At 52.6% G+C, this 12,955-nt stretch overlaps 1 protein-coding gene across 1 annotated transcript; it reads left to right on the top strand.

Annotated features, from left to right (window-relative positions):
- The first annotated feature begins 7,116 nt into the window (after positions 1 to 7,116).
- On the top strand, positions 7,117 to 12,202 carry LOC137484114 (BPI fold-containing family B member 4-like). The gene is made up of 9 exons (XM_068207698.1): positions 7,117 to 7,237; positions 7,280 to 7,346; positions 7,780 to 7,884; positions 8,341 to 8,487; positions 8,771 to 8,834; positions 9,479 to 9,539; positions 10,162 to 10,253; positions 10,350 to 10,392; positions 11,105 to 12,202. The coding sequence occupies exons 2-9, from the start codon at positions 7,330 to 7,332 to the stop codon at positions 11,134 to 11,136; spliced, it is 561 nt and encodes a 186-aa protein (XP_068063799.1). The 5' UTR covers positions 7,117 to 7,237; positions 7,280 to 7,329; the 3' UTR covers positions 11,137 to 12,202.
- Positions 12,203 to 12,955: the final 753 nt, after the last annotated feature.

Here is a 12,955-nt window from a genome sequence, read left to right as displayed (position 1 = left end):
CATACCGGCACCATGATCAGCCAGGAAAGGGAGAGGAATTTCATTGGGAAGGGGAAGAGCACGATGCTTGTGAGCAAACCTCCCCCTCCAAACTGAGTCGGGAGTCGTTTTGTTTATGTAATTAAAATTTCAACTGGTCAGGCTCTTGAAAGGAGAAAGCTCTGGAAGTCCCGCAGGTCTGCAGGGCAGAGGAGGCTCCTGAGGCGGCCAGGGAAGGGCAGAGGAGGCGGCAGCGCAGGAGCCTTTGCCCATAGAGGGTGCCCGAACTGCGCGCTGGGCGCGGCTGCCGAGCCGCCGCTCCCGTCTGCAGCCCACCCGCTCGGCTGCGCTTGGAAGCCCAGCAGGAGCAGGAGGAAAAACAAGGCAAAAGAACCAAGCCTCCGATAAAACTGGAGAATAACTGAAACAGGGAAATAAATGAGAAAATTCCGTGTCTTTTGGCATTTCTGGTCTGACTGGCCTCTGACTCCCCCACCCCCCGACACGGGTGGAGCCCAGCTGGGCTCAGAGCTGTCACTCGCAGTGTCCCTCTCGCTGTCCCTGGAGCTGACGCTCCCCAGGGTGCCCCTGCAGCTCCTGCCTGGCACAGGTGCTTACCTCAACCCCTGCCCTCGAGTGCCCTCAATGGCAAGAGGTGGGCTGGGCTAGGGCTGGTGCTGTGGCTGTTTGGTGGCATTAAAATCAGACTCCTGAGAGGGCGAGTGACGGAGGTGTCCCCTGCTGGCAGGAGCCACCTCACCATCAAGTTCTGCCAACCCCAAGCCACGCCCTGCGAATGGCAAAAGTACCAGGGCATTTCCCTGTTACAGCCGTCCCTCCCGCCATGCCTGGAGGTGACAGCCACTCACCAGCCGTGTCACAGGGCCAGTGGTGCTGGTCCCTGTGCCCCCGCACACAGCCACAGTGAGTGGTGTGCTGCCCAGAGATCTCAGGGCACAATTCTGTCCCATGTGCCACGTTCAGAGGTTATTTTAATGGACAGGGCGTGGGGGTCTTCTGAGATGTGAGCACAGAGTGTTGGAAGCACTCAGCCTGAGATTTTCTCTGCTCATTTGAGGAGACTATACACTAGCAGATAAAAGGCAGCAACAAATTTCCCATCGGCTATTTTGGGATGCAAATTACAGTTATCTCATGCAAAATCCAAGCAGAAGCGATTCACTCTGCTGCTGCAATTGCCTTGCTCCGGGAGGTCTGTGCTCCACGCTATTCACAGGGAATTGTTTAACAAGACCCATTTACTTTGCAGCAGGTTGTTTTCATGGTGCTCCTTTATTTTTCCACAGCCTGCTCCCAATTGTGGATAATTTATTGGCAAGTGTCCTGAACAGACTTCTTCCTAATCTGGTAAGTCGGAAAAATAAAACATTCTGGGAAGGAGCAATGACTCTGAAAAGATGTGGTGCAGCTCCCTCTGGCATCACTGGTGCCTGGAGTAGGAGCAGAGCCACTGTCCCAGGGCTGCTGCATCCACCCACTACCTTGGGATTAGTGGGAGACACATTCCACGTCTCCATCAGCTTGGGAGAATCTTCTCCTTCCTTCCCAATGACAGGTCTGCCCAAATGTTGAGAGCTCCTAATGATGTCCTGGACTGTGCTATGGACTCATGGAATCTCTCCTCCTCCTGAAAGCCCCAGTCTTTCTAGCCATTCCCCATGGGCTCCTGGGTCTCCCCACTTCTCTGAGGAAGATGCCCAGGGCCAGACCCAGAGCAGGGCTACCATTCCAGTTGTCCACTGCTCCCATGCCCAGGGAAAGCCTGGCACAGCCAAGCAGGGCTGTGTGTCCTTCTCTGGCTCTGAATGTGGCTTCTCACCAACCTGCCCCAACTCTTGCAGCTCTGCCCAGTGCTCAGCATTGCCCTGGGACTCGTCAGTGACCAGCTGGGACTCCTGAACTGTGAGCACACCGTGGGTCCCACGCCTTGTCCTGCCTTGTGCCGTGTGTCACCCACTCCAGCTGAGGGATGACTGCGACACCTTTCCCTCCTCTGCTCCACCCTGGCACCCAGATCTGCCAGGAGCAAGGGTCTGCAGGAGCTCCCTGCCCAGAGCCCACTTGAAAGCCAGGCTCTTCTGGATGCAAAGGAACTTCAGGTAGGGGAGGGGGATTTGCAGCCGAGTCCAACAAGGAATCGCTGATCCCTTCCTCTCCCCCAGCACTGGTGCCCCTGGATTTGCTGGGCAGCATCCAGTACACCATGTCCAGCCTTCTCCTGGTAACTGGCCAGTTCTCGAGGTGGACTTGAATGTGAGTCCTGCATCTTCTCCTTCCATCTGTGCTTGGGATATTTCCCTTAGCTTCATCAAGGTTTCCTTCAGCCATGTGCAGCTGGCCAGGGGGCTGTGGAAGCTGGCAGAGATCCTGGCTTCCTGCCTTGCTTTCACCTCTGTCATGGGAGAGCACAACGGGGTTTAGGTTTCACAAACTTTTGGAGAAGGAAGTGTCACGGGCCCTGACTTGGGGAGGCCGTGCGTGCAGCCATTTCACAGCGAGGGAACGTGAAGTTGACCGTAAAGGCAAACATTGCAAACGTTTTGACCTGTGTTTCCTTACCCTGTGACTCCAGACTGTCATTGGGCGTGTGGCCGGAGGTCTGGTGAACTATCCACTGGGAAAGCCAGAGACTGTCCCCAAACCCCCACGGGCCCCTGTACCACCCCTGCCACCCACAGTGGACACCAGCTCCTCCCGCTGGGCCTCCTGATTAACTTCTTCAGCTGAGGTACAGGAATTCCTGAGGAATTCAGGATCAGACCTGTCCTGGAGAGCAGCACTGTGTAATTGCTGCATCAGTGGGCAACCTGCTCTGCAGCTCCTGGTCGCTGTTTGTGCTCCCACCAGCAGAAACTTTTCATTTTTGGGTGTTGCCAGATTGTCAAGGCATACTCTGAGCCACATGAATTGCTGATGGAAATTGCAGTCCCCACAGCACCAGTGGTGACCTTAAAGAAAAATACAGGTGTGATCCAGCTCAGGGCTGCAGCAGAGGGGATGATGATCCACCCATGTGATGGTGATCCACCCGGGTGATGTTACTCTGCCTTCTAAATAACATATATATGAAGGAACAACCCATGCAGAAATTCCTTCTGTAGTTTCCCCTCACCACAGGGCGGTTTCCCCACAGATGGAAAGCCCAGTTTCCCTGGGCTGCAGCTTGGTCAGAGGCTGGAGGAGCCACCCCAGACCTGACCTCTTTTTTTGACCACAGGACACCTTGAGGACACAGGGGCTGCACATAGAGGGGATGGAGTTTGGGGCTGAGCCCTGGGGGGAAGTTCAGCAGTGACCTCCCCTCCTGTGGCACTGTGCTGGGCTGGTTTGTGTCCCACAGGTGTGCTGGGAGAGAGGTTCTCCTCCCCAGGCTGCTGAAAATTGACTTCACTTGCCTGAGGATCCTGAGTGTCTCTCTATACCCAACATGGCACAACAGCAGCAGGGTGTTATCCCTACCTGGCTTCTTGAGCACAAGGAAGACACAAGTGTTTTCCATGGAACATTGTGTTTTGAACTCTTTTGTGGGTGCTCGGAAGGGTGTGGGTGTACTTTGCATTCTTGTGCTCAGGTTCAATAAAGTCCAGCCCTCTCTGCAGCCACAGCAGGTGCTCAAGCCTGTGGGGGTGGCCAGCTCTGGTGAAGCCCCTGGGCTCAGGACAGATCTCAGGTGGGAGGGCTGCAGTCCCCTTTGTCCACCCACAGCTCAGGGCGTGCAGAGCTCTGCCAGAAAATGCTGTGTCAGACCCAAACATGTCAGACTCTTCAGCGCTTGGGCCCAAAGCTGTGGGGTATCTTGATCATGTTGGGCACCCACACACTCACCTGCCCTGGGCTTTACTGGGGCTTTGTCCTGGGAGCACTTAGGGACCAGCGGGGGAAATCACCCAGTAATGCCTATGAACTCTGCATGAACCACATGAAACTTCTGCAAATTTAACGCTGTAAAGCCACCTGTTGCTCCTGGGGTGAGCGGGAGAAGCTGGGACACTGTTTGTGAGACTGTCCTGCCCTGGTCCAGCCCAGATCCAACCTGAAGCACACCTGAAACATCAGAATCAGATTTTTCTGTGATCTTTGATGTTCCTTTTCCTTTCCACTCTATTTATTTCCCTGTTTTTTTTTATCTGGTGTCTCTCAAGCCTCCTTTAAACTGTGGAGATCTTTCTTGGACACACAGCCAGCTCCTGCTTGCCTCTGGGGCACAGGCAGTTTTCTCAGAGCAGACGGTGTGCCACAAACCCACACTCTCTTTCATTTGTTTTGCAATTTGTGAGGTTTCTGTATGTAATTAGCTCGTTGGGAGGTAATTGCTTACCTCTCACTGTCCTTGGACTCATTCTGCTCCATATAAAGGTGCAGAGCTGTCCTGAACCAGCCCTGGGACACTCCCCAGAGCAGGTGGGCACCACACCCAGGGTGAGGGGTGAGCTGCTGGGCTGGCTGGATGCTGCTGGCCACAGCAACATGTGGTGTTCAGGGTCAGGCTGGTGCAGGGGTCACACTTCACGGCCCACAAAAGGGGACTGTCCCTGCTCTATCCTTTCCTTGGCTTTCCTCATTCCTGCAGCTCGGGTTTATAAATGCAGCTGCCAGCAGCCGTGACCATGGGCTGCTCCGCCTCGACATCAAAGGGTCCAGGTAAGTGGCACTGAAGGACCGTGGCCACCGTGCCAGCTCCATCAGGAGACCTACAGCACAGAATAACTCAGCTTGAAAAGCAGGAATTTTAATGATGCTTTCCTTTGATTTCTGTAGCAGCATTTAATCATTTATGAAAATTAATTTTTAAAGCCAGCAGAGCTCTTGCTTGTTAAATTCCACGTTTATTCCTGTTGTTGTTAAGTTTGTGATAATGACTAAGCTGGCAGAAAGGACTGGGAGTTTTTTCATGATCTTGGTGACCAGAATTCAGAGCAATTTTCAGCTCTCCAGACCTCATCTCAGCTGGTGTAAAATAAGTGTTTATCTGCAAAGCCAGACGTGCCTTTTGCATGTGCAAGATGCTTGGCTCACTGAAATGTGCATGACCGAGGCACAGCACCTTGGTAGATATTGTTAATAACTGCAGAGATAGGTGCCTGCATGGTCACGTATTCTCTAAGAGCTCTTCTAAGAGCCCTGACATCCATTCTGGTACCCTTTTGCAATGCTGCACACGTCTTTCAGAGCCCCTCCAACAAATCCCACTGATTTTATTTGACACGATTTTCAATAGAAGCTGCTCGAGCCTCTCTCCTTCTCCCCTGTTCAATAATCACAGCTACACGAGCTGTGCATCATTACGTGCTGATCAAAGGGAAAATGTAAAAGACAGTCGAGTGAATTAAAGTCTAATTTAATTGTGCCGAGAACTGTCATAGAGGGATTTTTTTAAAGTATCTGGAAGATATAAAGAAGTTGTTCAGTCTGACCTAAATAATGTTATTTCTCTGTGCTGAATCTCTGCAATCTCCACCTGCACATTGTTTTTCTCGGAAGGGACAAGCTGAGGTGTCTGTTCAGGACACAGGCTGTCCAGGAAAATGCTCCTAGAGCTGAGACCCCTGGCTGTGCTGCAGAGAGACCATTTTCTCATTTCTTTGCAAACACCTTTTCACGCATAAACAAACACTCCCCAGCCTGCGCTGTCACCCTGAGAAGCCCAGCTCGGGCAGGAACAGAAGGTCCTTGAAGGTACTTTCTTTTGGCTGAGGGTAGATCAAACACAGGGAAAAGAGACTCTTTTCACAGCTTGAGTGGAACAAGATGAGAAAAACAAACAACCTGCCCACGGGAAAGTGAGTCTGATTCTGACCATGCTTTGAGCTTTAATAACACAGGGTGCTCTTCACAGCGGGCAGAAGGACACGATTGTGACACTCGTCATTTTTTATTCAGCTGTGCCCCTGTGAGTGTTCCTCTTTCAGGGCCATTTCAGAGTGGTTGGAAGCCATCCGTCTCTCTCGGTACAAGGTCCTCCTGCCTCATCTCCATCTCTCTTCCTCTCCTAAAATGGCATTTCCACTTCCCTGCAGGGTCAGGCACCCAGCACTGCATGGGGGGAGCACAGTCTGGCATAGAGACATCGATGGCTCTGGAGCAGTGTGGCACTGGGCTTCAGCTGCTCCCTAATAACCAGAAGTGGGAAAAGGGGGCTGCAGGTCTGGGCTGACCTCCTGGGATGAGGGGCATGGTGTCTGGAGGCTGTATATCCAGGAGGAATCTCCCCACCACCCCAGGGTAGTGCACATGAGGGATGGAGAGCTGCACCAGTGCCTAGGCTGTCAATACCCATGTGAAACTGGTGCTTGGGATGATGTGGGTCTTCCCACAGGTGCTGTGCCAGGACATGCCACCCTTCTGGTGTCTCATCTTTCTCGGGGGCCTCCTGCCCCCCTCCCAGGGCCTCCTCAACCTGCTGAATGCAGCACAGCCCATCGGTGGTGAGTTCAGATATTTTCTGTGTTTCCAGGGGAGAGTCATGGCACAGTCCTGTGCCATTTTGGGCTCATGGTATGTCTCTCTGCTCATCAGGGAGCTGCCTCCTGGCAGGCCCATCTCCGTGAGGAACCCAACTTTGTTCAAGGATGCTCAGGGCTCCCTGTGAGAGCTCACCAGCAGTGCACCCTAATGTGGCCAAACCAACCTTCCCTGTCAATGAAATCCCCCCAAGAGTGGAAGTCCAATCAGTAACTGGGACTCTCTTGCTGCAGGCCTGCTTGGCACTGGTCTCATCGGTGGAAAAAGTGGGTTGCCTGGCACAGGTGCTCTTGGAGAAGGTGGGCTGCTTGGCACTGGTCTCCTGGGCAAAGGAAGTCCAAGTGGAGGAGAAAGCGGAGGTCCCCTTGGTGCAGGAAATGAACGCAGTGGAGCTGGAGTCCTTGGCACAGGCCTCCTAGGTGAGGAAGCTTGGCACAGGGAGGGTTTGGGAGAGGAGGGTTTCTGGGTGGTAAAGGACAGGAGAGTAATGAAGTTCTGGCTGTTGCAGGAGGACAACCTGGCAGCAATGGGCTGCTCGGCACAGGCATCCTTAGTGGGAAAGGCCTTGGCACAGGCCTCCTCGGTGAAGGACTTGGCACAGGCCTCCTCGGTGAAGGACTTGGCACAGGCCTCCTTGGTGAAGGACTTGGTAATGGTCTCCTCAGCAATGGCCTCCTTGGCAATAACAGCCTCCTTGGAGAGACAGGTCTGCTTGGCACAGGGCTGCTTGGAAAAGGAGGTCTCCTAGGCAATGGAAGTCTGCTTGGACTTGATGGTCTTCTGGGTGAAGCAGGAGGACTGCTGGGTGCAACAGGAGGACTGCTGGGTGCAACAGGAGGACTGTTGGGTGGTGGAGCCTCCCAGAAGATGACACGCTACGCCTGGTGAGTCAGAAGCCCCAAGGTGCGGCTCACTGCAGGGTGGCCCATAATATCCAGGGGATCAGACCCTCACTCTCATACAAACCACCAGTCCTGGGCTCACAGCTCACATGAGACTCTGCAACAGGGGAAATTCCAACCAGAAAGGGGAAAAGTCTTACCTGTGGGAGTGGGGTGACACTGCCATGGGCAACACAGCAGGTGGGGGAATCTCCACCCATGGAGATGGCTGAGACTCAGGAGGACATAGCCTTGAGAAACCTGACCATGTTTTGAGATTGGTTGTTTGCGGAGGGGGAATTGGTCCTTCCCCACCTTCACTTTTACCTGGGAATATCCACAGGTCAAACGATGAGCAGGAAGAGATGGGACTGTAGGATCTGCTCCTGCTGATCCCGCCATCTCAGGTTGGGTTTGCCTTGGTGTCAACCCCCAGGCTGAAGGTGCTGAACCTCGAGAATGCCCGAGTGTCATGGAAGGTCCTTCGTGGGACTGAGCTTGTGCTGAACCTGTACTCGAAGCTGGTGCTCCGCTTTCCAGGGTGAGTGAGGCTAGAGAGTGAGGCCATGGGGACCTGAGGGTGCTGGGGAGGATGGGACACTCCTGAGCACTGGACAAACATCCCCAAACACCGAGCAAGAGGCTGGTAAGGAAAGCTGTGCTGTTGACTCTGGAACAATTTCCAGCTGTCCTCACTCCACAGACTCTCACCATCCGTGGAAGTGTTCAAAAAGTGGATATAGCTCTTGAGGACACGGTTTAGTGAACATGGCGGTGGTGCTGGGTTGATAATTGGGCTTCTTAATCTTACAGGGAAATTCCAACCTGAACAATTCTATGGTTCTGTGATCTGCTAAAGGACAAGGAGCCTGAGAGAAGTCCCAAAACTGAGGCACTGTCCCAGCCAAGGCTGTGCTTGCAGCTTCACCATAGGCACTGGTCTCTGGTGCTGCTTTGGCTTGCTCCATAACCTTCCATGCCACTTCCTGTTTTCTAGGATTTTTCAGTTTCTGAGTGGATCCTCAGTGGAAGCAAACATCACATCACACATTGCCCTGACCCAGGACTCTCCTGGTGACCTTAAGCTGGTGCTTAAGGATTGCAGCAACCTCCTTGGAGGCTTCAGTGTCAGCCTGCAGAAAGGGTGAGCGTAGGGGTCAGCTCCTGCAAGTTGGCAGTGGGGCAGAACTTCAGTCTCAAATCTGGGCACGGATTGGCAGCATAGCAAGCAGATTTGGGGATTCAGATAACAAAGACCTGAGCATCTGTAATTCCTGTTGAAGCCTGGGGGAGCTCTGGGCTTGCAGCATCTCTTATCAGAGAAGAGGAAGGGGCTCCTCTACGGAGGAGCTCAGTTTTTTCTTCATATCAAGTCCTGGGTTTTGACAACTTCCCTGGTAATTTTTGTCTGTCTTTTCCCTCCCTAGCTTCCTCACCAATCTGGTGAGCAGCTTGCTGAACAAGACTCTTAAGTCCCTTGTCCCTTCAATGGTGAGTGTCTGAATATTCTTTGCTGTGAAGCTGCATTTAAGCTGTAGTCAGTGCTCCTGCCAGAACTGCCTGGTAGATTTACACACACACACACAGAATCACAGAACAGTTTGGATTGGAAAGGACCTCAAAGGTTAGTTAGTTCCCATCCCCCTACCCTTGGCAGGAACAATATATATTATATAAATAAATAAATAAATAAATTTATACATGCACAATATATATTTGTGCATACACAGATACATGCCTGCAGCCCATAAGTGAGTTACACAAAATTGCTTGATCTTCCTTACAGTCAGAACAGAATTTATTGGTTAGGAGTAATTTCAATTTCATCATGTGATGTTATGGGGTAATTTATACTCAGCTGCTCCTTGTTGGGGGGTGAACAGAAGCAACAGCCCCGTTTAGAGCAGTGGCCTTTTAGAGGATCTTTTACCTTGTTCAGTAGAATTTGTGCCATTTTGAGAAGGGGGCTGAACAAATCATAGAGCTCTTTTTCCATGGAAGAACTATGCTCTAGGATGAAATCAGGATATTTGTCCCATCCTGATTTAAATCTGTGAAACTCAAGTGGTGCTGGGGAACGTGCTGCTGCACCCACAGTGTTCTCACCAAGACTGTGCCACTTGTTGCCATTGCAGTTCTGCCCATTAGTGAACATGTGGGTCAGCATCATCAACATTAATCTGCAATTCCTCAACCGTAAGTCATTACATTTTCTTTCCTATATTAAGTTTTAGAATGACACTCGGGGTTTGTGTGTCTCCCACCTCCACGGGCAGCAAGTGCCCTTGGGAGAGCTGGAGCTGTGCAAGCAGGGGGTCTCTGCATAGAGCAGGAGCAGCTTTTCTCCACTGGCAAAGCTGCTGTGGGTGGCACAGTCCTGGCTCACCACCACTGCCAGACACCACAGTGGGTGTCTTATGGGTGTTTTTCTAATCAGGGCTAGACCCAAGCTACTGCCAAGAGTTGGCTATTCCAGGACTGCCAGGTGCAGCCCCACAGAGCCAGAGGGTTTTCCCTCCCCAGCTCTGTTCATGTCAAACCTCACACACAATTGCTTCTTCACTGAAAGCAGAACTGTTCCTCCCAACATTTCAAGTGTGACAGGATCTGTGAGCTCCAGGGTAGCAGCTTTCTTGGGAACCTTTGAACCCCAGGGAGTTTGAGATCTATAGGAAGGACAAGGAGGTTTTCCTCCTTGCTGGGCAGGACAGTGCTCTGCCAGCCTCTGCCAGATGCTCCGGGTGGGCACCAGGCTCCAGCAGGCTCAGTGACCCACAGACAGCTCTGCCCAGCCCTGATGGCCTCTCCCTCTCCCCAGGTGTCGTCTCCTTTGGGCTTCTGGGGAAAATCTACTCTGCCCTCTCCAAACTGCCAGTGACAGCTGGGCAATATGTGGAGCTGGACCTGCAGGTAGAGACATGTCCCATCCTGTTTTCCATCCCATGTCCCCACACTGCTGCCCTCCCTCCACATTCACATGCTCTAACACCTCCTTGTTCTTTGCAGAATTCTCCTTTCCCAAGCACCTTCATCGACTGGCTCCTTCAGAGTAAGTCCTGCCCCAGTGCTGCCACGGGGATCCCCACTGGTGTCTGTGAGCCAGAACGGGGCAGCTGAAATAGGGGACACGGTCCTGAGTAGTGGCCAAGAGTGGGGAGGGTTCTCATGGCTCTGGGGTGCAGCCAGGGCTGCCAGGTGCCGTGCATCTCTAAACAGTCGCACAGAGCACTTGTACCTCACAGGGCACGGCAGTGCTGGGGGTGGTTGGGGTCCCTGGTCCTTAGAGATGGTCCCCAGCTCAGACATGAGCAGCTTTGCCCCTGTGCAGTGGCATGTCTGGAATACAGTAGCAAGAGAAAGTCTGTGCATTCCTACGTGTGCCCTGCACAGCTCTGGAAAAGTCACTTCACCTCTTATAAAAGGATTTAATAATATTTGCTTAATAAGAGTGAATAATGGTCCTCAGGATGCTGCAAGGATTAATTAATATTTGCAGAGGTGATTGGAAGAGCTTTCAGCTTCATATGCATGGAGAGTTAATATATAGGGAAGGGAAGGAAGAGTTGGAAGTCTTCCCAGCTTCCCCAGAGCCGTATTCCTGAGGGCACTAAATCATCTCTGCCCATAAAGCTGGGGCCTCCCAGGCCACTGGTACATCAGGCACTGCTGAGCCTGTTCCCGTGGTGGGGGACACTCAGGGGACTGTCAGGCTTTGGGCACCTGGAGAAGGGAGTGCACTGACCTGGGTGTCTCTCCCCCAGCTGCAGGTGTCAATCCCAGGATCAATCCATAGCTGCAGGACTGGCAGCACCCTGGGGTAAGGAGAATTTGCTGGCTGGGACCCGGCTCAGAGCTCTGCTGCCTATTGTGCCGGTGCCAGAACCTGGGCTGGGTGAGAAGGGTCCTGACCCTGCTACCTGGTAGTGCAGGTGACAGGGGTAGCACAGGGCTGCCTAAAAGCTCAACTCTGGTGTCCCTCCCGGTCCCCCTACAGGCGATTCCCAAGGAGGAGGAGGGAAGGGAGGAAAACGACTCAGTAGGTGGAGAATAGACATGAAAATGGAGAAACCCAACCAAGAAAAGACTCTTTCTTCTGCTCTACATTTCAGCCTTCTCAGATTTTGGTGGCTCTATCCAGCCTGGAGTTATCTGTGCCAATGATAATCTGTGCCAACAGTGAGCTATGTCAATAATTAGCCTATTGATAATTAGCTATGTCAATGATCAGCCATGTTGATGACACTGTGACTGTGGAGGCAGGAGCCCCAGGTCTTGCCTGTGTCCCTCCTGGCTGTCATGGCCACAAACCCCTTGTTATGGAACTCACTGATGGAGGGATGACCTGGATCCCCTGGTGTTCCCTCACACCCATCCCATCTTCACTTGGGCTGGGGTTTAGGCCAGGTAATGGCTCAGCACAGAGGGGACATTCCAGGTGCTGGATGCAGACAGTCAGGCAGGGGTTTGGTCCCCTCAGGAATTTCATGAGACTGCACCAACTGCCCAAATCCTTCTGAGAAGGGAAGAGAGAAAAGGGATGAATTCAATGACCTGTAAACACTTTGTCTTTGCTCTCCTTCTGCTTCTTGATTGGCTTACCATTTCAAAAGGGATTTTTGCTGTTTCCAGTGATTTCATACTGTTAAAAAGAGGCAAAAAAGCCCCCAGCCTAATCCAGGCGCACACTCAGCCTATTTGTTCCCAAACAGCGACGCTTTGAACTGATCAGAGTGAATGCTATCCCGCCTTGTAATCTCCAAGTGGATTTGGACGTGCTGCATTGTGGGTGAGGTGGATTTGAGGAAGATTCACACCCTTCTGTTACTCCTTACAATAAAAATGATTTTTCTTCATCTGCATTCAGCACGTGACTTAGTTCCTTTCCAAACTGCCAAAGGATTTTTGCATTTGCAAGGGTTTTGTTATTTATCTCTCCCATCAGCTACAGGAGTAACTCACATGTGAGGAATATTGAATAGGTGAGTCTGCTGGAAAGGAGGGGAACCACAAGGGCTGCAGCCCCAGAGCCAGGCCTGAGTGGAGCCCAAACCCTGCCCAGGCTGCTGGACTCCCACTCTCACAGCTTAAAGTAGCTACAGAAACGTGGTCAATGTGGCAAATAAATATTCCCCTCATTTGTATTTATGCAGATTTATTCTGCCCCAGTCCCTGAGCTGCTGGTTCTTTTAGTGTGTATTCCTGCTCCTGCCTGTTGCCAGTGAGCTGGGAGCTGTTTGACATGAACAAACACATCCCTGGGGCCCCAGGGAAGCAGCTCCCCTCTAGGCTGGGGCTGGGACCCCCAGGACCCCAGGGAGAGCAGTGGCAGTAGCCAGCAAGCTCTTGGGCACAGGAGCTCGCTCCTGGCTGCACTGGCATCAAGCCTCATCCTGGGACTGGCTGTGCCACAGCCCTGGAGCAGAACAGCTGCATGGTGAGAGGGGCCAGGGACAGATGCCCAAGCCCTGCAGCCTCCAGATCCACTGGCACAGCACCATGTGCCACCAGCCATTTCCAAGTGTCCACATTGGCTCTGCTGGGCATTCCTGGTGGGCAGCACCTATACCCTTCTCTGCCTCTGCCCAGAGTGGGTCCCTCTGGTCCTGCCCAGG

Source organism: Anomalospiza imberbis, chromosome 17 (assembly GCF_031753505.1).
Source record: "Anomalospiza imberbis isolate Cuckoo-Finch-1a 21T00152 chromosome 17, ASM3175350v1, whole genome shotgun sequence".
Taxonomy (NCBI): domain Eukaryota; kingdom Metazoa; phylum Chordata; class Aves; order Passeriformes; family Viduidae; genus Anomalospiza; species Anomalospiza imberbis.
This window is presented reverse-complemented; position numbering and strand designations above follow the sequence as displayed.